The sequence below is a fragment of the Xyrauchen texanus genome, chromosome 3 (genome assembly GCF_025860055.1).
Source record: "Xyrauchen texanus isolate HMW12.3.18 chromosome 3, RBS_HiC_50CHRs, whole genome shotgun sequence".
Lineage (NCBI taxonomy): Eukaryota > Metazoa > Chordata > Actinopteri > Cypriniformes > Catostomidae > Xyrauchen > Xyrauchen texanus.
In genome coordinates, this window is record NC_068278.1 from 54,959,843 (window position 1) to 54,985,987 (window position 26,145).

Here is a 26,145-nt window from a genome sequence, read left to right on the forward strand (position 1 = left end):
TATAAACGCTAGTTATGTCAATATTTTTATCATTAATATTAATCTGCGTGTTATGTTTTTTGTTCAGAATGAAGCCCCGCCAACTGACATGAAACCCATGAGGCTCCGCCCCTCTGTGTTCTCACGTGACCTGTGTGCGCTTGGTAACGGCGAAAGCGTCGCTCACGCGAGGTAGGAACTGAGCGCGAGCAGCCGCGGAAGATTTAGAGCCATAAAGGATCGCGATGATAAACCCTAATTTCTCGCACTTTCTAAATCCTTCGATATTAATGAACATCCATGTGAGGCGTTCAGAATAACAGTGACATACCAACTGAGATATCCAGCTAAACACCTTTCTTCTGTAAGGCTCGGAAAGGTAAGTGTTGTTTGGTCTCGCGAGGGTTTCTCTATTTAATGCTTGCACCAAGACACTAGGTGTGTCTGATCTTGTTTAATAAACATGCATGAGTTAAAGTCGACCAGCTGCACGGATTGCATGACGTGCAATTTTTTATTGTTGGTCTGCAATCAACTGGCCAATGCATTTGTATACCAATGCTTGGAGTTCTCTCCACTACATAGACATACATCTCCACTAACCTGTCAAGGCATTAATTACTTGATCGTTGTTTATGAAGATTTATTGCAGGATATGTCAGGATACTGGTGCCATTGCACGGTTGGCCAAATTGCCATCTTGCATCCTACTTGTTACCTAATGCGATGAGGCTTTAATGCACTTAATAGGATTCAGGTCGTCGTGTCTTCCAGTAGCTCTCAGAGAAGCAGGCTGTGTACATACATAACTGAACCCAGTACATAACTGTTTACCAGCTTATGCTACAGACAACAACAGCTGTTGCTCCCTTTTGTGATTGCAAGGGCTGGGAAGTTATGTTTTAATCCATATAAAATATCTGCAATATAAAAAGTACATTATTCAAATTATTTTCTTTCTTTCTTTGTATACTGATTCTCTCATCATTTACTCACCCACATGCAAGCCCAGATGTGTATGACTTTTTTCTTCTGCTGAACACAAACTAAGATTTTTAGAAGAATATCTCAGCTCTGTTGGCCCATACAATGCAAATGAATGGTGGCCAGAAATTTGAAGATCCAAAATGCACATAAAGACGGCATACAAGTAATCCATATGACTCCAGTGGTTAAATCCATGTCTTCAAAAGCGATATGATAGGTGTGGGTAAGAAACAGATTCATATTTATGTCCTTTTTTTTTTTACTATAAATCTCCACTTTAATTTTCACATTCTTCATTTGTTTTTTGTGATTCACATTCTTCGTGCATATCACCACCTACTGGGCAGGAACGAGAAATTATAGTAAAAATAAAATATATTTTTAGCCAAGTACTACATTCAGAAAATCAGTACTTAAATCAGCACAAAAGACGAAGATGGACTTGCTCAGAAACCCTTTCAAAACTGCAAAATGGAATCCAAATCTCATGGAAATGAATAAACTTGTAAAGCTTTAAACCTATGCACCCATTGTATTCCAATGTTGCCTGTGTATCTGATTGTAAACGAGATTACTAAATGTCTCTTAAGTCAAAATTAAAAATACACAGAAATCTCATACACAGCCAAAATTGAACATATATATATACATGTCATATATTACATGTGGGGGTCGCTGTCCTTTTCTGCCCTCTACGGCATATCGCGGCACCCATTTCAGCCATACGTTCGGCCACATTTTGCGGCCGGCACCACTGGGAAAAGTCCCGGTTTGCACTATGGCCAGTCCGCCCCTGTATATATACATACCAATCAGCCGCAACATAAAAATTACCTGCCAAAAACAAAAAACATCCAGTGAGGGGCAGTTCTGTGGATGGAAACACTTTGTTGGTGAGAGAGGTCAACAGAGAATGGCCAGACTGGTTAGACTTGACAAAGTTCATGGTAACTCAGATAACCGCTCGACAATTGTGGTGAGAAGAACAGCATCTCTGAATGCTATTCTGAGATGCGGGTTGGTGCTGATTTGGCGGCACAAGGGGGACCTACACAATATTAGGCTGGTGGTTTTAATGTTGTGGCAGATCGGTGAATAAATATTCAGTTGAAGTCAGAAGTTTACATACACTTAGGTTGAAGTCATTAAAACAAATTTTTTAACCACTCCACAGATTTAATATTAGCAAACTATAGTTTTGTCATTTAGGACATCTATTTTGTGCAGGACACAAGTAATTTCTCCAACAATTGTTTACAGACAGATTGTTTCACTTTTAATTGACAATATCACAGTTCCAGTGGGTCAGAAGTTTACATAAACTAAGTTAACTCTGCCGTTAAGCAGCTTGGAAAATGCCAGAAAATTTAGACAATGAGCCAATTAGCTTCTGATAGGAGGTGTACTGAATTGGAGGTGTACCTGTGGATTTATTCTAAGGCCTACCTTCAAACTCAGTGCCTCTTTGCTTGACATCATGGGAAAATCAAAAGAAATCAGCCAAGACCTCAGAAAACAACAATTTGTGGACCTCCACAAGTCTGGTTGCTCCTTGGGAGCAATTTCTAAATGCCTGAAGGTACCACGTTCATCTGTACAAACAATAGTACACAAGTATAAACAACATGGGATCTACGCAGCCATCATACTGCTAATGAAGGAGACACATTCTGTCTCCTGGAGATGAACGTAGATTGGTGCGAAAAGTGCAAATCAATCCCAGAACAACAGTAAAGGACCTTGTGATGATGCTGGAGGAAACAGGTAGACAAGTATCTATATCCACAGTAAAACGAGTCCTATATCGACATAACCTGAAAGGCTGCTCAACAAGGAAGAATTCACTGCTCCAAAACCACCATAAAAAAGCCAGACTACAGTTTGCAAGTGCACATGGGGCCAAAGATCTTACTTTTTGGAGAAATGTCCTCTGGTCTGATGAAACAAAAATGTAACGGTTTGGCCATAATGACCATTGTTATGTTTGGAGAAAAAAGGGTGAGGCTTGCAAGTCGAAGAACACTATCTCAACCGTGTAGCATAGGAGTGGCAGCATCATGTTGTGGGTGTGCTTTGCTGCAGGAGGGACTGGTGCACTTCACAAAATAGATTGCATCATGAGGAAGGAAAATTATGTGGATATATTGAAGCAACATCTCAAGACATCAGCCAGGACGTTAAAGCTCAGTCACAAATGGGTCTTCCAAATGGACAATGACTCCAAGTATACCTCCAACGTTGTGGCAAAATGGCTTAAGGACAGCAAAATCAAGATATTGGAGTGGCCATCACAAAGCCCTGACCTCAATCCTACAGAAAATTTGTGGGCAGAACTGAAAAAGTGTGTGCGAACAAGGAGGCCTACAAACCTGACCCAGTTACACCAGTTCTATCTGGAGGAATGGGCCAAAATTCCAGCAACTTATTGTGAGAAGCTTGTGGAAGACTACCCAAAATATTTGATCCAAGTTAAACAATATAACCTGACAGGGCAATGGTGGCTCAGCGGTTAAGGCTCTGGGTTACTGACCAGAAGGTCAGGGGTTCAAGCCCCACCACCACCAAGACACTACTGTTGGGCCCTTGAGCAATGCCCTTGAACCTATCTGCTCCAGGGGTGCCGTATCATGGCTGACCCTGCACTTTGACCCCAGCTTAGCTGGGATATGTGAAAAATAAATAATTTCACCATGTATATGCAGAAATGTATGTATAATGTGTGACAATTGATCAATTTATTTTATTTATTAAAGGCAATACTACCAAATACTAACAAAGTGTGTACACTTCTGACCCACTGGGATTGTGATGAAAGGTATAAAAGCTGAAATAAATCATTCTCTCGACTATTATTCTGACATTTTACATTCTTAAAATAAAGTAGTGATCCTAACTGACCTAAGACAGGGAAAGTTTCCTTCGATTAAATGTTAGGAATTGTGAAAAACTGAGTTTAAATGTATATGGCTAAGGTGTTTGTATACTTTTGAATTCAACTGTGTGTGTGTTATATATATATATATATATATATATATTTGCAGAAGGAATGTTTGGGAGTCTGAAATGTATATTTCCTATGTATGTGTAATTTAATTTAATTTAATTTAATTTAATTTAATTTGACCAATAGTCACAGATTATACATATATTTCAGCATATACATGGTGAATATCTATTTATCACATATCCCAGCTAAGCTGGGGTCAGAAGTGTAGGGTCAGCTATGATCTAGTATCTGGAGCAGATAGGTTGCAAGGGCCTGTGCTCATAGTGCCCATATATGTATGTATATATGTATGTATATATGTAGCTATGATATACATATATCTATATGATCAGTAATCCAGAGCCTGAACTGTTTGAGCCACCACTGCCCCTGTATATATATATATACTGCCCCCCTGTATATATATATATAGGAAATATACATTTTAGACTCCCAAACATATATATATATATACATAGGAAATATACATTTTAGACTCCCAAACATTCCTTCTGCAAATATAATAGTATAGAATAGAAGAACAGGGAGCACTGCAACAGATTACATGAAGAGAGAAGCAATAGAGACAGCCTAAAAAATAGAAGAACTGTGGCAAATTCTCCAAGAAGCTTGGTACATCCTATCTGCCAACAACCAAGAAAAACTGTGTCTAGGTGTACCTTGGAGAATTGGTGCTGTTTTGAAGGCATAGTTGGTCACACCAAATATCGATTTGGCTTTTGTTAGGTTTACTAGTCTTTGGATGATGATAATTGAAAAATGAAGACTATTTATGGCACTATATTTGAAGAAATCCTCATTATGCAACATTATTCACAAGTGCCTAAAACTTTTGCACAGTACTGTATATATTAGTGCTGCAAGATAAATCATATCGCAATCGTGATGTCAGCCTGTGCGATTATATGACTGCAAAATGCGGCGATTATATTAAATAAGTGCATGTGTGGACGTGACAGCCCATTCTCTCGGAGAGCTGTTTGCCCATTTTCTACACCGCTAATAAAGATGACCAGTCAGTCTCAGTTTAGGGAGTGGCATGTGTGGTCATGTGAGTTTCCGGTGTTCAGCATGGAAATCAGGTGAAGATGGATGCCAAGCAGACCGACTCTGAACTGGTGGCCAGAAAAAATAACACAGATCACAGCTTGGCGATACGTCTTTATTTCATCCTTAATTAAAGTTAATATAATACGGGAGCGTGCCATGTAAATAAACACAAACTCCAAAACTGTCATTCTCGGTGCGGTTAGAGCTGATTCCACCAGTCGCGGAAGAGACACAATCTGATCGGAATTCGAAACTGTGTGATGCGCATTCTAACACAGAGATGCTCGTCTTTCACCCCCTGTGTCTGCAGCTTGCAATGTGTAGCATCATTGATGAAATCATCATGATAAGGTCAATCTTATGTGAAAAATAACACTAAAATGACAACAACAATAAAATATGTGTGTGTGTGTGTGTGTGTGTGTGTGTGTGTGTGTGTGTGTGTGTGTGTGTGTGTGTGTGTGTATATATATATATATATATATTGGTTTTGGATAGACAAGATTGACAAATGCTTATCAATAATACTCTTATGGCTAAAATGTTTACAGTGTTTAGTGGCTAAAATATCAATATGACTAAATGTCAACAGTTTTAATTGACTAAAACTACATGAGGACAAAGTAAACAAAGCACAATTACAGATGTGTTTGCGAGTGTCACACCATATGACTAGTCTTCACAGAGATATAAAGAGACATGATGCACGTTAGCAAAGTGTGATTTCAGAAAACTATCCACACACTAGACAAGAGGTACCAGCGCTAAGAAGAACTTTTTAGAAAGAGGATTTGGAAATACCAGTTGGTCATTTAAAAAAAAAAACAGAAACAACAACAGTTTTAGTGAACCACACTTTTATATCCAGTTTCCTTTTCAAAAGAGTTTATACAAAGTACATGTTACATCCTGCTTAAATGTCCCTCTTTGTTTGGACAATCTTATTTTCATGTTCTTATTTATTGTTCCATTTTATTTAGGTGTAATATTGAGAAAATAACAAGTTTTCAGTAATGCAAAGATATTATTTAATTTTGTAAAAATATTTTAATTTGAAAACACTGTGCATTTATAGTTGTTGTTGTTGCTAGTTTGTATGTTTGAGTTGAGAAATACACATTTCAGCATTATCAGTAATGTATTTGTGCATTTTCCTTGATAACCAAGCAAGTTCACTCATGATACCATTTGTTTATTATATCGCAATCGCATAATTAACCTCAATAATCGCAATATGACATTTTTCCAAATCGTGCAGCCCTAGTATAATATATATATACACAATCACCTAAAGGATTATTAGGAACACCTGTTCAATTTCTCATTAATGCAATTATCTAATCAACCAATCACATGGCAGTTGCTTCAATGCATTTAGGGGTGTGGTCCTGGTCAAGACAATCTCTTGAACTCCAAACTGAATGTCAGAATGGGAAAGAAAGGTGATTTAAGCAATTTTGAGCGTGGCATGGTTGTTGGTGCCAGACGGGCCGGTCTGAGTATTTCACAATCTGCTCAGTTACTGGGATTTTCACGCACAACCATTTCTAGGGTTTACAAAGAATGGTGTGAAAAGGGAAAAACATCCAGTATGCGGCAGTCCAGTAGGCGAAAATGCCTTGTTGATGCTAGAGATCAGAGGAGAATGGGCCGACTGATTCAAGCTGATAGAAGAGCAACTTTGCCTGAAATAACCACTCGTTACAACCGAGGTATGCAGCAAAGCATTTGTGAAGCCACAACACGCACAACCTTGAGGCAGATGGGCTACAACAGCAGAAGACCCCACCGGTACCACTCATCTCCACTACAAATAGGAAAAAGAGGCTACAATTTGCAAGAGCTCACCAAAATTGGACAGTTGAAGACTGGAAAAATGTTGCCTGGTCTGATGAGTCTCGATTTCTGATGAGACATTCAGATGGTAGAGTCAGAATTTGGCGTAAACAGAATGAGAACATGGATCCATCATGCCTTGTTACCACTGTGCAGGCTGGTGGTGGTGGTGTAATGGTGTGGGGGATGTTTTCTTGGCACACTTTAGGCCCCTTAGTGCCAATTGGGCATCGCTTAAATGCCACGGCCTACCTGAGCATTGTTTCTGACCATGTCCATCCCTTTATGGCCACCATGTACCCATCCTCTGATGGCTACTTCCAGCAGGATAATGCACCATGTCACAAAGCTCGAATCATTTCAAATTGGTTTCTTGAACATGACAATGAGTTCACTGTACTAAAATGGCCCCCACAGTCACCAGATCTCAACCCAATAGAGCATCTTTGGGATGTGGTGGAACGGGAGCTTCATGCCCTGGATGTGCATCCCACAAATCTCCATCAACTGCAAGATGCTATCCTATCAATATGGGCCAACATTTCTAAAGAATGCTTTCAGCACCTTGTTGAATCAATGCCACGTAGAATTAAGGCAGTTCTGAAGGCGAAAGGGGGTCAAACACAGTATTAGTATGGTGTTCCTAATAATCCTTTAGGTGAGTGTATATATCATAGAACTGTGCATAAATGTACATATTTAAATTCCACTAGTATTTAGGGAAATATTACATATATTAAAATTTAATTTTAAAATTGTAGTGTTTTGAAATATGTTGCATATAGTATATGTACAAGAATGTCACTTTTTTATATCAGTGAATACCATGTATGATTATATATTTCATCATGTGTTATGCATATATTGTCATATATCAGATTTCTGTATGGGAAGGAAAAAAAATAACTGTGTGTCCCAAATCAAAATCAAATCAGTTTATTGTCACAGGACCATATACACAAGTGCAACAGTGGGTGAAAGTCTTGTGTGCAGTTCTGAGCAACATCGCATTCATGACAGTGATGAGACATATAACAATTACAGTAAACAACATATTTACACAACACAATTTACATATCAAATGTACACATAATTACACAACACAATAATAATATACAATGTACAGTAAACAATACACACAATATAGAATACACAAAATAAAAAATAAAAGAGTATATAAAAAATATACATACAGTAGTTGTATTGTGGAGAATATAATTATGACAGTCCATTGTGTGTGTGATTGTGTGTTTATCACAGACCCTGAAAGAGGACGGAGTCAGAAGATGGCTTACACCGTGGAGAGATGAGTAAGGCTACCTGAATGATTTGTTTTTCCACCCATGAGGTTGGAGTGCATTAAAACGCACCTGTTCAGGTGATCGGCCGGCCCTACAAGCATGGGGAAACTACAGAGCAAGTTCCGCCGGCGCTCTGACCTGTACAGGTGAGAGATGAAGAGCCATGCTGCTGTTTAGGGAGCTAGTGGCCTTATTGTATATTTATGGTAATTTAGACTGTATTGTTATTACCTTGACAGGGCTAAAGAGGGGGCAGAGCTTGTACCTATGCCCCAGGTAGTACAGTATGAACCTGCCCACACAGATGCTATCAACTGTGTGACCAGCCTGACCTCTGACCTGTGTGTGTCAGGGGGGCATGACCAGGTGAGCTGGGGGAATTGAAAGGGAGGGATATTATCATTAATAATGTAAATCAAGTCAATTAGAGTTTTTCATGTATGACAGATTGCTAAATAAAAAAAGTAGAGGCGTTGGACTTGGTGTAAGTGTGTAATTTCTGCAGCACAAAATAATAAATTAGGGATGTCCCGATACCACGCTCATGTACTGGTACTCGTAAAAATGCTCAGATACCAAAAACCGATAGCATCTGACGTCCGAATGCCATTACATAAACATTCAGCGCACAAATTAAAATCCTGTTATGTCATAGGGAGATTATTTTACCGCAAAAGTTGCAATTTATAGATATAAATATATATTTAGCATGAGCTGCGTGCTGTGAATGTGTGAAGACAATGCCGTGTGACGCCAGCTGCACGTACATTTTTACGAGCATTGAGCGCTCTGTAGAGCACAAATTCACTTTGTAGCGTGAGGCACAGAGTGCATACTTATTTAATTAAATAGCAGCATTTGTGGTTAAATAATCACTTTTTTGAGTCACAAAAGCGACCTGCTTTTCCGGAGTGGGAAGTTCGTCATGATGTCAGAGCAACATGGTCTAAAGCTGCCTTCATGTGCTATCGGAATTTCCTACTTCCCTCTTCTGAAGTGGTAATTACGAGTAAGTCGTTTTCACATGCTTTGTTGTCTGAAAGAAAAGGAAACATGGACTATGCCAGGTTCATTCATTCATATTTATTGAGGAACCTTTATTTTGACACCATAATACATATTACAAGTTCACTTGAAGGGCACATTAACGACACAGAAGCACTTCAAAATAAAAGCTCTGCCAAAATAAAAGCTACATTTAAATAAAATATACTAATTATACTACAACTACTACTAATAAAAATAAATCGATAGTAATTCTATTATATTTAAACAATATCTCACATCTGTGATACTCTGTAGTGCAGCACTTTATTTGATAATGTATTTTAGATTGTGCTATGAGGTTCTGAATAGAAGCACTTCATTGATAAATATAATACAATATCATGTTGAAAATTATTTTTTATACTTTCTTTTAATTAAGGTTTTAATAAACCATACTCAATCATTTTGATGATAAAATTTAAATAAACTCTTGATATGCATTTCAGAAAGAAAAAAAAAAACAAGTATCAGATTCTGACTATCAGCGAGTAAAAAAAGTATTTGTACTTGTACTCTGTCTCAAATGGTATTGGGACATCCCTATAATAAACAATATTAAGGCTGGCATCACAATTGTTATCAGGGTTGCCAACTGTCCGAAATGGAAACGTCATGTACGGGACTCAAATTGAATATAAGTAACTGCGAAAAAATCCCATAGACTTACATTGAAGGAGGGACTTAACCCATATCTAGGGAACAAAATTTAAAATGTACTTGGGGGTGGGCCCTTTTGACTTGGGCCTGTTAGCAACCAACTAGCAACAGCCCCAGCACAACCTAGCAACTACAAAGCAATGTAATGAATTCCACCCAAAACCTTTGCATGAGAAACACCACTAAAATGTTCTTTTATTTTTTTCTCCCCAATTTGGCATGCCCAATTCCCAATGCGCTCTAAATCCTCGTGGAGGCATAGTGACTCGCCTCAATCTGGATGGCGGAGGACGAATCTCAGTTGCCTCCGCGTCTGAGACTATCAATCGTTACATCTTATCACGTGGCTTGTTGAGCGCGTTACCGCGAAGACGTAGCACGTGTGGAGGCCCACGCTATTCTCTGCGGCATCCACGCACAACTCGCCACGCACACCTCCGAGAGCGAGAACCACATTATAATGACCACGAGGAGGTTACCCCATGTGACTGAAACCTCCCTAGCAACCGGCCCAATTTGGTTGCTTAGGACGCTTTGCTGGAGTCACTTAGCACACCCTGGATTCGAACTCGCGACTCCAGGGGTGGTAGTCAATCCCCCCCACTCACATTTTCTTTTAAGAAATGTAAAAATCTAGTTATTGTTTCTGCATTTAACGCATTTAGTGGTACAGAAATGACACGCTTCACCTTAAGGCTTCATATCAAAATAAGCAACAAGGATTATATTATCTAGTTAAAGGTGCTGTAACTGATTTTAGCCATCCTACAATTTCCACAAGCTGTCAAGCTGAGCCGTTGGATTAGCCATGCCCCCTTTTTCCAAAACCCATAATACAAAGATACCCAGTGAGCTTTATTGAGACCGACATAGTACAGAAACGGTTGTCAAAAACAACAGCAGCAAAATGGCGCCCTCAACTGACAACTGTTTTATGCAACATGGCATAAAAATGGCATTATGCCTCAATAATTCACTGCAACTACAATACTATGAGAATGCACAAAATGATTGGCAGGCAGAAAGCGTCATTGTCCATGGACACATTTTTGTTTGTTGTTTACAGAGTCTAGAGCTGACACAGAGACTGGTGAGAAGTCTCACAACACATTTCATTAATATCTTTCGAGGAGGAGGAAACATTTTTGCATACATTTCCATGGAAATATCTCTTACAGCACCTTTAATTATTTGATTGACATTATATAGGGCTGGGCGGTATGACGATGAAATTTTTCTATATCATGTATATCGCGATATGTACATATCCACATGCTAGCATGGGCTTATTTATCAGTGGGTAGGGCTTCACTTGAGGCTGAGAGAATTTAAGAAAAATGGACAGGGTTTTTCCAGCATTGAACATTTTTCTGCGGCCGCCCAAGCAAATTTAATGACCTTCATCTTGCGTTTGGTGCTTCTGAGGCGATAAATATTCGTCTCATCTTACAAGCGAATGTTTCACTTGAGTCCAGGAGGCTTTCCGATATTTGTGCTCCAGAGACAGGAGGGGTCAGAGCGGGATCACTTGCGTTACTCAATCTTTTTGGACCGAGGAAAACCCCAAATGGAGAAAGAAATCTCCACAGAACCGGACGACTCCCAAACAGGTCAAGAAAATTAGGAGCTTCTTATTAAAACAGGTGCGACATCTGCGGTGTGCGTTTACAAAAGCCGGCTCAGAGCATAAAAATTTAATCTGCAAACTGTTTCGCACAACAATAATCACTCGTTATACAAGCAATCTGTTTTATCAACTCAAAATGAAGCATTAATGAACAAAATGAATTCCGCATTAATCTGTTATTTATTTATTTTTAGCAAGAAGTGATATTTATTTGCTGTTTATTTTCGTTTAATATTTTTAAAAGTTTTATTTTATTTTCGCATTGCTTTGAGAACATCTAGAGTTTATTGAGGTAAGTTTATAATGATATTAATATTGGTGAACAACATTTCAAACTGAAATGTGGCATACTGTGATATTTAGCATTTTGGTAATGTTGATATTTGAAAAAAAGTGGATTTTTATATATTTACTTATTTTAACATTGTTTGTCTTGTTCCAAATAAAGAGGAAGTCGTTTTCATTTATTAAGTATTTATTTATTAATCCCCCAAAATAGGGATTACAATATGGTTAATTAATATATGCTCCGATTTCTATTGATTATACAGAAAACCTCTACCATGTTGTGATGTATATCGTTATCGTGATATAAGATTTTGGTCATATCGCCCAACCCTAACATTATACATGTTTTTAAATGTTTTTATCATTCTTGTTTTGGTCAGGCTGTTGTTGTGTATGACTGGAGAGCTGGTAAAATGTGTAAATCGTTCCAGGGCCACAACAGAGAAGTTACTAAGGTGATAAAATTGCACTGGACCAACTTTATATTAGATGGCCTTAACTACTATGTACTTAACCGTTTGATACAATGTACTGATTATGTACATAAATGTTGTTGCATTGTAATTACATTTAAAGTACCTGCATTTAATTACATTTGTAGTTACACTGTTAACTTTACACCTAACCCAACCCTTACCCTAAAACCTAACTCTACCATTACTTCTAAACCTGCCCGTACCTCAACCTCGGTAGGAGCAAATGTGGGAATTTTACAGAACAACATGTAGTTACAACATGTATGTATTAAATGTTAGTACATAGTAGTTAAAGCCACATAATATAATGTGTGACCCTTGCACCTGTTTATATCAAAATATCTTATTTTCTCTTATTATTATCTATAAGATATTATCGTACTGTGTGTTTATTGAGTTTTAATTAGGTGTGTTTTTGTGTGTAAGTCTCTCTCTGTTTCTTTAGTTGTGTTGTTTTACAGGAAATAACTGGATCTTCAGTGCGTCTCGTGATAAGACAGTACTTATGTGGGATCTGGGTCAAAACAAAGAACCCGTCCAGGATTTCTGTGGCCATGAGCTTGTAGTTAACGGTGTAGCAGTAAGTCCAGGTGAGCAAATACCCAAACACTTGTAATCATATAGGGGAAGCACAGGGCTAGTTGTTAAACCTTTCACTCCAGTGAATATTTTTAAGGATGGATTTATTTTTGAAAGGCAGTTTCTGTGCAAAGTCTTGGCTACAAAAAAAGCTACTGAACATTTCCACCGTGCCCAGGAAAAAGTTGATCTTTTATGACAACATGCCCCAATAAGTTGTCATTATAGTAACCTGCTTTTTAATGACACTGATTTGAAAGGAATACCTTTTATGAAAATCAAATATCCCACAATATAAAGAAAAAAAAAAAAAAGCCATCTACCTCAACATATCTGTATTTATAATGTACTTAATGGCTTTTTAGCCAAATTTTAATCAAATTAAAAAATTATCAACGTATGAAACACAAAACAATTAATAAAAAAGAAAAAATGGAGAAGGTTACATACAAATATACTGAATAAAATCATTATGTTGGCCAATAGAAATTGCTAATAATGTATGGTATAAAATTACAGCTAATAAAACACTTTGACCCCGACTTGACATTTATGAAAAATACCATTGTCCTTAGAAATCATTATATAGTTGGCCTTGCCTGAAACTACTTGTTTACCCAACAAAAATGAGAATCATATGATAAAATTGGAATATCTGATTGGAGGATAGAATTTCGCAAACAATCTGCTATTTTAAGAGGGTTTGAAATGAACATGGATCCAATAGATAAAGGTTTATGCAATAGAGCGCAACAGTGCCCACACACATTTTAATCCACATTGGTTCCTGAAGTATTTTCCCATTCACTTTTCCCATAGGGATTTCAGAAAGCACCTTACATAAGAGTATTAAACCATGAAACAAACCAACCAGCTCTGAGGTGAATCACATCTTTACAAACTTTGATTTGAAGCATGAAAAATGATTTGACAATCAGAGAAAATAACTGTGTACTTACCGTCTTTAATGAGGGAAAGAACTACAATCCCACAAAGCATTGAGAATGACACAATACAATTAAAAAGATAAAATATAAAACTAACTTTTGAGTTACATTTGACTATAGAAACAGTACATATTAAGTTTACTGCAAAATATTCAGACTAGGGCTGTCGATTTAACACGTTAATTCAGTACGATTAATGATATAAAAATGACGTGTTAAAAAATGTCACTGGACTCTAATTCAAGCTTGACGTACCACCTTGTGACAGGACGGAGGGCAGGGCCGGGTTGTGATGCTACACACCCGGCCCCTAATCAGGCTAATCAAGCCTCAGAGTGGGATAAAGGCCGACTGGAGACTGCAGTGGGACAGAGAGAGAGAGATTTACGGGCAGCTGTCCGATACATTTGTGTGTTTTGTATTTTTGTTTCAGTTTATAATTCAAATATTATCTATATCGTCAAGCCGGTTCTTGCCTCCTCCTTTTCATTGAACTGCTTTACACTGGTGCTGAAACCTGGGAGAAGGAGGGATGCCCGTCACAGAGTCCTCGACACTGCCGTCCACCAAGGGAGGTGCCGCTGCCATCCGCCGGGGGACTAAGTAGCCCGACCACCCGGACGTGGAGAACGGCCGCTGTCCACGAGGCGATTGGGGACTGGACACCCCGACCGTCTGGAGTGAAGGAGCCGCTGCCAGGGGCGGAGGAGTGCCCTGCCATCCCCAAAAACGCGGAGAGGTTGAGAGGACCGCCGTCCGCGACTGCCTGGTGCTGTAGGGCCGCTGCCAAGGGCGGAGGAGAGTCCCCACGGGTTGCCGAGAATGCGGGAGGGCATTTTGTCCGCTGGGGGTTGGTCTGACTCTGGTCCACCCGAGGAGTACATCATGACGGGGCCGGGCTGGATCAACGCACGCCCGGTCCCCAATCAGCCTGATGGGGGCACGCGAAGGATAAAGGCGACCGGTGGCGAGAGAGAGAGAATTACAAGCAGCTGCTCTGTGTGTTTATGTTTGTGTGTTTAATCTATTATTTATATTGTCAAGCCGGTTCTCGCCTCCTCTTTCCATTAAACTGCTTTACAGCGATTAATTAATCAACATACCATGTAATTAATTAAATAAAAAAAATGTAATGATTGACCATCCTAATTCAGACATATAAAAATACTGTACTGTATATGAAGTAGGGCTGCCCACGATCAAAGATTTTCTTAGTCGACTAGTCGTTGCATGTTTGTGATATTAATTGAATTGATTATATGTTGGGGGGCATCAGAAAATGGTTTGAGTTCCAGGGCTGAGAAAGAATGTTAGCAGTAACATTGCTAACACTGTTCTACATTACATAGAAATACTAAACCGCAATATTGAGCCTTTAAAATATACATATTACAAGCGCACGCATGAAGTGAGCAGCAGCGACACCGGCAAAAGCAGTAATGATCCTGAATGTGTCGGGAAAAACCAGCAAGATTCTGTCTGAACATTTTGATAATTTATAGAGAAATGCACATTAGGGTTGTGCCGACAGACGATGATCTCGGGGACAGACGATGGTCAGAGTGATCGCCAAGAGCTGATGCCTTTGATGATGTCAAGATGATATTTGGCTCGTTTTCCCATTAATCTATTAAATTGTTATTATTATTAGACTATTATTATTATTATTATCAAATATTACAAATAATTTGCCTGTAGACACACAGACACGCGCTTGAAGAAACACTTTATTATATTATCAAGAACAGATGACAAAAGCGTATATGTGCATATACTGTATGACGCGCTCATACAGAGGCATGCAGTCTCTCTTTCTTTGTTTCTGCCTTCCGAATTTTTTTATTCTTTTATGAGTGCTGTAAATTACATCTCAGTTCAGGAGGTGCTTTGAGTTCAGTTCACTTTATTTCCACAGAGCAGTTTATTGTGAACGCAACTCTGCAGCCTGTAAAATAATACAAACTATATAAAATAATACAAAAACATATTCACCTCCAACCATGATTTATATTTCAGTGATTATTATCATTATAATTAATATTTTTACATTCATAATTGTTTTTATGTCTTCATTTGTGCAAGTAATTTTCCGCCGGCATGTTTAGACAGATACTTGCCTGATGGTAAATGGAAAGGTGTGTATAATATATATATATATACTATTTTTTTTATCACTTCATTATTTATTTATTTGCCTTTTTCATTTTGTTTGGAGTGCAATTTGAATTTAGAAATTTATTTAATTTAAGTTTTTCATTTTTTTCAATTATTACATTTTCAATGCAAAATCACTAAAGCAAGAATATTCACCTCAGCCCAGGGGTTGCCGATGTAATTGTGTGTGTGTGTGTGTATATATATATATATATATCGTGAAGGAGGAAACAAAACAAATTTATTCACACACACTAAATATTTTCCTGGATAACGAAATACACGATGGGTAGAGAATGCACGGATGAAGCTTCTTTGCCAGAGAGATGTTCACAACTGTTGTAAAGCCATCTTTCAAAAAGTTAAACAATACACATTTTAAATGCACTTATTTTTTCCAGTTTCATTTGAATTTTTGTTAAAATAAATAAACAATAAAGTTCGAAGTTTGAAATCAAGGTGTCTTGCTTTATTGTGTATGCTTAACACTAGGGGTTAGAAAATTATCCCATAGTACCACCTAGCGTCCAACCAGCGGTAATACCGGTGTTCGTCATTTTCCTGCAGAGTTTTTTTTTTTTTTTTTTTTGGATCAACCGACCAATCAAAACTTGGACAAACAAGATTCTTCTCATCGACTAATGGTTAGTCGACTATCAGGGGGTAGCCCTAATATGCAGTTTGTGGGTGTAGGAAGACCGTCTCGGTTGCATCATTCACAGTTCGTCATGGAAGTGAGCAGTCGCTGCAGAGCTCTTTTGCTGGAGTTTGTTGACTGTCATTCTCTGATTGGTGGATCTCTCTTCAGGATTATGGGTAGTGTAGTACTTCACCTGGAAATCTGCTATTAAGCAAGATTTTTTTCAACTGAAGCATAAACCATCTATTAACAACCTTGGAGCTGACTGGTCTGTCTTTAAAGGTTCATAAGTGATCGTTATAAATCAATTCGTTTATGGAAAATATTAATAGGATTTTTACCTCTGGAACCAGACAGGTTGCGCTCTATTGGACTTTTGACACAAAACCTAATTGTTATTGATTCATGATTCATGATGTCTTGTGACATCTTCTCTAACATAAGCCTTGGTCTCCCTTGTTTTGTAACCCCTTTATTGGTTCAGACAAGCAGAACATTTTATTTTAATGATGTTTGATTTTTATTATAGATGAGTCAAAGCTGTGCACAGGCTCTCGGGATAACTCCATGTGTCTCTGGGACATTGAGTCAGGAAAATGTCTACAGAGAAACACCGTCTCACGTAACCTGGTTAGAAGGACTTGTTACATTTCTTTAGGGATGATCATTTGGGTCATTCTGTTTAATTTAGTTCTGCCCTGTGTACCCGTTTTTTAACGCAAGAACATCTTTGGTACAAATAGAATGACGGTTGTTAGTCTTTATTATGAATGTACAGTATGCCTTTTCTTTTGTCCTCTATTTCAGGTAACCCATGTGTGCTGGGTACCAGGAAGTACGTCTATTGTCCAAACCTCAGAAGACAAAACCATCAGGTCAGAGGATCACATATTTGATATACGATCATACAAGACACTAAACTGGTTTATATATATTCATAATTTGACCAAAGCAGAGATATGTTACTCTGGAAATATTTACTAAACAAATAAGTGTGTGTGTGTGTGTGTCTGTGCCTGTGTTTGCCTGTGTGTGTCTGTCTCGGTGTGTTTGTCTATCTCTGTGTGTGTGTCTGTCTCGGTGTGTTTGTCTATCTCTGTGTGTGTGTGTCTGTCTCTGTGTGTGTGTGTGTGTGTGTGTGTGTGTGTGTGTGTGTGTGTGTGTGTGTGTGTGTGTGTGTGTGTGTGTCTGTCTGTCTCTATGTATATTTACCAAACAAATAAGTGTGTGTGTGTGTGTTGTCCTTCTCAGGGTGTGGGATAGTCGTACATGGCAGGTCACTAATACATTTCCAGCAAAGCAGTATATTCAGACTCACTGTGACATCAGTCCAAACTGTTACCACCTGCTGTCGTCCAGCAACGGCTTCGGCGGGCAGGGCTGTGAAGCTACGGTGAGTACATGAATGGGCATTGTCAGGGCACAGGAGTCTATATGCATAATTATCATTACATAAATATACTGCACGTATGCAAAATGGCCTGAGTTACTGGCCATTTTGCTCAAAACTTTTCTAGAAATTGCAAAATAATGTATGGTTGTAATCACAGAAAATATATATTTTTCAATCCATTATTTTGTTCTCAATTAAACAATCAAATTGTTTACTCAAGAAAAGATTTTTGGACTTTTATGCTTTTTATTATGTTGGCTCGACAAAGTTTTCAAGCTACATCCACTACATTTGTCACAGACCATTTTCTAACTGATCAGAATTACAGCAGATGATCAACTCTGAAACTAGTTGAAACTAGAACAGCATTTCACTCAAAAACACTCTCCATAACCACATACTTTGGAAAATGATATTATAAACTAAAAATGGAGGTTTCCAATTTAAATAGTGTTCAAATGGGTTTATTGTCAAACTCTTCATGTAAACAAACTAGGGTTGCAACTAACAATAATTTTTATAATCGACTAATCTAACGATTATTAGACGATTATTCGACTATTCAGCCGATTATTGCAATGATTAATCATTAGCTCTTAACCGACTATTCAACTTGTGCCTGACTTAAAAGGTTGTATTAAACGTGCTTACTAACATTAAAGAGGACAACATCATCTTTTAAAAAACCTCTAAATGACATTCTGAATTAAAGGGGAAAAACTACTTGGATTTTTATTGTTTAATTAATTAAAAGCTTCACTGCAAAAAATCCTATTGTTATTAAGTGTTTTTGTCTTGTTTTCCATTTAACATTATTTAAAAATCCTTAAAACAAGATACATTTACTTGAGGAGCAACATATAAGATATTTAGACTTGCTTTAAGAGAATATGTCTTAAATATAAGTGTATTTTTTCACTTGTTCATACTCATCAACATATTCAACATAAATGCTCTAAAAGCAAGTCTAAATATCTTATATGTTGCTTCTCAGGTAAATGTATCTTGTTTTATGGATTTTTCAATATATAAAAATATTTAAGTCTTCAAATTAATGAAATATTTTCAAAATTCTCCGATAACATTTTTTTCTTCTGCAGTATAGCTGCTAAAGTAAATGTACATAAGGAGTTTTAGATATTTATTTAAGATAACAAACCAAAAAAGACAAATCAAATAAATATTTTTTTGCATTGCATACCATCATTAGCGTTTCAAAAGATCTCATGTTGTGTTAAATGAAATCAGACGACTATTCGACAACAATGGTCGACAACTTTGTTGACAATTTTCATTGTCGATAATGTCGACTAGTCGTTTCAGCCCTAAAACAAACCCTCACAGGGCCTTTAATCTGCTTTAAGTTGCTCTCTCACAACTATCTATCTGTCTCTCTTTTTTCTGTCTGTCTGTCTATCACTCTTTCTTTTCTATCTGTCTGTCTGTCTATCACTCTTTCTTTTCTAAGTGTCTGTCTGTCTTTCTGACACTCTTTCTTTTCTATCTGTTGTGGCATAACATCCTACCCCTCCTTTTGTCATCGTCGCCCTGCCACTTAGTGCTTCAGCACTTCACTTCAGCCAGGCTCACGACGGGAGTTGGGCAGGAGAATTAATATTATATTACAATTAATAAGCCTCGTTGGGGTGGCATTTGATGAGGCTCACCAGAACTGGATGGAGACTCATCAAGACTGCCATAAAAACGTAGAGCGTGCCTCTTCTCGGGGGGCCGGCTTCTATTCTCCATGTGTGCACACACTGGCATCCTAGCAGGCCCATCCTATCAGGGTTTGGCTGATTTAGATGCATCACCGGCTGTGACGTGCACAGAATGGGGGCAGCAGGGGCGTGAGCCCCTGCCAGTTTCATTCACAAATCTAAAACTGCCTTTCTGGTTGTCTAGAAATTTTTATAATTAAATTTAAATAGTTAAAACGAAATTTAAACTCGTAATAATCTCACAATAACAGTAATAATGTGTTATTATGAGGTTTCTTTGTAAATTACAGGGGTATTCAAGAAAATTAAGCATAGGTGCCTTTAACAGAGCATGCTATAGCAGATCGGGTGTGGATTGTAATCGCAAGTGATCCTCCCTATGCCCTACTCACTCCAAACTGCAGAGCCTGGGAAGTGGATACTCTGTAGGGAACAAGGAATAACTGTATGAATGTGCCCTTCGTTTTCTCACTTTTGTTTGGAACAGGCTTTTAAGTGGCATCCCCTCACACAGCATTGCCCTTTTGAGGGAGTAATAATGTCGTTTTAATTCACCCTGGAGGATCAAATTGGCGTTTTTTTTTTTTTTTACAAGCGAAATGCTACAGAAGATATCTGTTTACAGCATATAAACTCTAAAAAGCTTTTTCTCTCCAGGCCATTACTTGATATTAATATATTATATTTAAAAAAAAAAAATGTTATGCATGGAACGAACTCTACTTTGTGCCGAGGACCTGGACACAGCTCTCGCTTTGGACATACAGGGATTGGATTGCCCTAAGAAGGGACCCTCCCACAGTATCTCCCGGGGGACCCGCTCATGCGCCTTCTATAGATCCACAAAACACATGTCCCAGGCCCCCTCCAGGATCCTTGCGAGAGTAAAGATCTGGTCTTTCCACGGCTAGGACGGAACCTGCATTGTTCCTCTTCAATCCGAGGTTCGACAATCGGCCGAACCGTCCTCTCCAGCACTTTAGTGTAAACTTTACCAGGGAGGCTGCGAAGTATGATCCCCCTGTAGTTGCCACACACTCTCTGGTCCCCCGTTTTGAAGAGGGGAACCAACACCCCGTTCTGCCACACCTTGGGTAATGTCCCAGACTTCCACACAATGTTGAAGAGGCGTGTCATGCATGACACCCCCTCCACATCCAGAGCTTTCAGCATTTCTGGTCGGATCTCATCAATCCCCAGGGCTTTGCCACTGCAGAGTTGTTTGACTACCTCAGTGACCTCCCCTAGGGAAATTGAATCTGATCCCCCATCAGCCTCCGGCTCTGCCTCTAGCATAGGGCGTGTTGGGATTTAGGCGGTATTGCACTCGCTCTAGCGCACCGTTGTCACATTAAGAGAGCTGAGCCGGAAGGCAAATTTTCTACCGGTCAATTTTCGTTCCTACCCTCACCTATGGTCATGAAGGCTGGGTCATGACCGAAAGAACTAGGTCACGAGTACAAGTGGCTGAAATGGGTTTCCTCAGAAGGGTAGCAGGCTTCTCCCTTAGAGATAGGGAGAGGAGCTCAGTCATCCGTGAGGAGCTTGGAGTAGAGCCACTGCCAAAGGAGCCAGTTGAGGTGGTTTGGGCATCTGGTAAGGATGCCCCCTGGGCAACTCCCTCGGGAGGTGTTTCAGGCACGTCCAGCTGGGAGGAGGCCTCTGGGAAGACCCAGGACTAGGTGGAGAGATTACATCTCCACACTGGCCTGGGAACACCTCGGGGTCCCCCTGTCAGAGCTGGTTAATGTGGCTCGGGATAGGGAAGATTAGGGCCCCCTGTTGGAGCTGCTGCCCCCGCGACCCGACTTTGGATAAGCAGTTGAAGATGGATGGATGGACATTTTATGCATTTGGCAGATGCTTTTATCCAAAGCAACTTACAGTGCACTTATTACAGGGACAATCCCCCTAGATCAATCTGGATTTAAGTGCCTTGCTCGAGGACACAATGGTGGTGGCTGTGTGGATCAAACCGGCAACCTTATGCTTACCAGTTCTGTGCTTTAACCCACTGCACCACCAACACTCACATGTTTGTGTAGAGTAAATAATATGGAAACGGAACACTTCTAATTTGTCAGCAAATTAAATAATACCAGGTAAGAGTTGGTTATATTGCCTGTATGCATTGTAAAGTCTTTAAAACAACACCAATTTTGTGTTATTGAGGCAAGAAGATATTTATTATTTTGATGATTTCTTTTTCAGCACAGAATGTTATAAGTATGCCAAAACAAGTTTTATGTATAATTATTTTTAAGCGAATCGAGCAAGCATACAGTAATTTCCTAATTTCTTTTCTGCATCATGAATAATATGCAACTAAATATGCTTACATAAACTCATTTTTGATGCTACAATAATTTAATAAATACTTTTGAATTTTTCAGAAATTACATTGCTTTTTTTTATTTATGAAACATATAGTTAGCATTTTGGCTGTGTACTCACAGAACGACGTAGACTCACCAATGCAGAACTATAAATGCAAACCTACACAGGTGAGATAAAATGTCCACTCTATGTATTGTGTTGTAAGTTCATCAACAGATTAATACTTGATTGCTACAGCATTTCCGACATCATATGGCACACCTGCAGTGTACAGTTTTATTAATATAATGGGAGCGGTAGCATCGTTTTCATTGATAGAAATTGAATAAGTCCTTTATAGAATACTGCCATTAACTAAAGCGTTCTGATTCAGGCAATCCCAGTTTGGTATTTGGTTAAACTAATAATTAATAACTATCAGAAAAATACCATGGTATTATTTACTTAATTATTATATTCATATTTCATGATACTTAAACACCATGGTTTTACTATGACATGTCAAAATCATGGGATTATCAAAGACCAAATAAGTGTAAAATATGGTGATTTTGTTATATAGGAATACAGTATAACAGAATAGGCAGTTATTTGTAAAAAAGGAAATACTGGGAAAAAAATATGTTTATAATACAAGGAAAATACTCAAAAAACAAAGAATAAGTTAAGTATATATAAGTGCTACTCTTTTAAAAAGAAAAATGCTCCTCGTCACCGAGGAGTACAATGCGAGCCGTGATTTTCGGACTAGAGGACGAGCCACTTTCCCCTCTCACCTACCGTGGCCCTGAGAAGACAGCAATGCCCTTATGCCGTCCCAGGTGTTTATGACTTTCTTTCTTCAGCAGAACACATTTGAAGAAAAATAGAAAGAATGTCTTAGCTCAGTATGTCCTTAAAATTCAAGTGGACGGTGATCTGACCTTTTTGAAGCTCCAAAAAGAACAATCAGCATAAATGTCATCCATATGACTCCACTGGTTAAATTAATGTCTTCTAAAGTGAAATGATCGCTTTTGCTTTGAAAAAGATCAATATTCTTCTATTTATTTTGAGATATTTCTTCAAATGTGTTCTGCTGAGGAAAGTCAGACACATCTGGAATGGCATGAGGGTGAGTAAATTATTTGAGACTTTTCAGCCTATTAAAGCTATAACAAGGGCTTTGGGGGTCACTCAGACCACAATGGATGGAGCAAAATACAGTTTCGTGGCTGCTAAAAATATTTATGGCTAGTATTTCTTTCTCAATTTACCCACTCTCTCTGTGTGCATGTGTGTGTATGTGTCTAGTTGTGGGACCTCAGGCAGCCTGGCTGTAAGGTGACTGAATACAGAGGGCACATGCAGACGACAGCATGCTGTGTGTTTGTGCCTCCTCGCCCCGGGTGTCCTGCCCTAGTCGCTTCATCATCATATGACAGCTCAGTAAAAATATGGGACCAGAACACTGCAGGTAACACACAGTCAATATACACACACACGCTATTCTGCTGTCGTGGAAACATTAATATCTGTACTATGGTGCATTGTCAGCCACGGGTTAATAGGCCAGGATCCTGCTTTGGGAGTTAAAATGTAATTATTAAGACTCCCCCTTTTCTGTCTTGCTCAAAAATGCATAAAAAAACACTTAATTTCTGAAAAAGTCCCATGCAAAGCATGCTGTAAACTACAAATCCCCTTGCCCATGTTATTATACAGAATTGATTGCTTCACATTCACCCTACACTAGTAATCTAGTAGATTGCACATTTGAGAGAATTCCATGAATCTAAAGCAAGGAAAACATGTTTAGAAGAGAAACACAATTTTGTTGTGTAGATCACAAATTAAATGATTTAGTAATTCAGACAAAATGCATTTTGCAGTTTTTTTCAGTGCATGTGGTTTGATTCTTATTTCCTATATTCTCTCCTCAGCATGTTTGTGCACATTAATGTTGGATGGTTCGGGGCCTTTGGTGTCTTTGGCTCCGTGTGACTCCAATAGTCTTCTGTGTGCCAGTTTTAACACTGGACTCCACCAGCTTTATCTAGATCAGGGAGCAGCGGTCAGCCTCAGTGAAGTGGCTCGCTTTTGACCTGCTGGACCATCTGCAAAAACAAAGTGAACAGTTAAAGTAACAGCTTTAAGACCTGGAACTCCAAAGATTGAGAAATGAGAATGTACACTGCATGGCCAAAAGTATGTGGACACTTCCTAATTAACAGTTTTGGCTATTTCAGCTACAGCCACTACTAGAGGCAGACCGATATGTCGGTTTTACTGATTCATTTAAGAACTATTGGCCAATTAATTGGATATCTGTATTTTCCACCACCTTTGTTTAATGGCAAATTCCATTATTGGTCGACATTTACCCATTATTACTAAAAGGTGCATAAAATAAAATTTAAAGTTACTTTTACACTTTCATTTGCCCATGTAGTGTAAGATCACCTGACAAGATGAAACAATAAATGGGTGTAAATGCACCAACCAAATGGTACAAAGGAGAATGCTAGGTAAACTGCTAAACTAAATCAAAGAGACTAGATTTCCACTTAGATTTACTGGCCATTGCTTTAGTTGCCCAAGCATAGACAAGGTAGGTCAAATAATAATCTTGAGTTAAGATTAGGTGCTGTTCATTTTGTTTTTGTTTTTATAGTTTTGTGTTAATGTCAGAACAAATATAGGCAATACAATTCCAGCCCAAACATTAAATTTGCACTTGGTATGACTAACAGTTTAAAAACAATTCTCTGACAAAATTATTCATGAAGGACTTGACATTTCTCTCTGGCTCTCTCATTTTCCCACTCTTTTACTCTCCTACTTCAAACCTCAAAAAAGCATTTGGACACGTTCTTCACACTTAAAGGGATAGTTCACATAAAAATGGAAATTCTCTCATCATTTACTCGCCCTCATGCCATCCCAGATGTGTAAACACAACTTTCTTCTGCAGAACACAAACAAAGATTTCAAGAAGAATATTTCAGCTATGTAGGTCCATACTATGTAGAGGACTGCACAGGCCTTAAAATTAAACCCGACCCATATCTGACCATGTGCCCTGAACCTGCATGGCCCTAACAATACTGTCAGATTTTAAGCCCGAACCCAAAATCGCTCAAAGTCTTTATAATTTCTTCTCAAGCAAGAACTGTTGCAATAGGCTGTATTTTATATAAGCATATAGGTAACATTCATTAAAGTATTTAAACAGTAATCATACAGTTTTAACAATTCACGGCAACCCCTCAGTACATTAAAGCAGAAGGGAAAAACATTGCCTTACCGTTTTTGCGCTGAAACTTCATTTGGTGCAGAGCAATCTGGAATAATATGAAAATGCAACAGACCCCTCTATGCAGCCTGAACTTGTTTAGAATGTTAAATCTTTGTTGCACCTTCACTAAAAAATTAGACATGCAGCACAACAAAGAGCGCAGGTGTCTCTCGACATGCGTTTTTGAACATGTTAAGGTCTTTTTAACTTGACACAGTGTTTAAATATGCCGGTTCTGCGTGAAACGCTGAAGAAACAGTGAGACACTGTGTCAAAGAAATTTGTTCAGCATGTGTTTACATAGGAAAACAGAGCAGATGCACACAAAAACACGTTTGGTGTAAACGGCTCCTAACTTGACCATTCAGTAGGCCAGTTTATTTTCTCATTAATTACAATCCCGACCCAAACCCGAAGTCATACTTGGAAAAACTGACCCGAACACAACCCGAAACCCTTTGGGTTCTTGGGTCCCGTTGAGCGCGGGTCGGTTGCAGACCTCTCATACAATGCACGTGAATGGTGGCCAAAATTTTGAAGGTCCAAAAGCATAGCAGCATAAAAGTAATTCATACAACTCCAGTGGTCAAATACATGTCTTTGGAAGCGATATGATGGTGGGTGAGAAACAGATCAAGTCCTTTTTTACAAAAAAATCTCCTCTTTCAATTTCCCAGTTCTTTTGTTTTTGGTGATTCACATTATTCGTGCATATTGTCGCCTACTGGGCCGAGAGGAGAATTTATAGTAAAAAGCAACTGAAATATTGATCTGTTTCACACCTACACCTATCATATCGCTTCTGAAGACATAGACTTAACCACTGGAGTCATATGGATTAC

At 38.6% G+C, this 26,145-nt stretch overlaps 1 protein-coding gene across 1 annotated transcript; it reads left to right on the forward strand.

Annotated features, from left to right (window-relative positions):
* The first annotated feature begins 145 nt into the window (after window positions 1-145).
* wdr31 (WD repeat domain 31) lies at window positions 146-25,846 on the forward strand. The gene is made up of 10 exons (XM_052110774.1): window positions 146-358; window positions 8,120-8,306; window positions 8,400-8,526; window positions 12,160-12,234; window positions 12,701-12,845; window positions 17,105-17,205; window positions 17,383-17,450; window positions 17,827-17,968; window positions 23,320-23,482; window positions 23,949-25,846. Exons 2-10 carry the CDS (start codon window positions 8,260-8,262, stop codon window positions 24,107-24,109), a joined length of 1,029 nt encoding a protein of 342 aa, XP_051966734.1. The 5' UTR covers window positions 146-358; window positions 8,120-8,259; the 3' UTR covers window positions 24,110-25,846.
* Window positions 25,847-26,145: the final 299 nt, after the last annotated feature.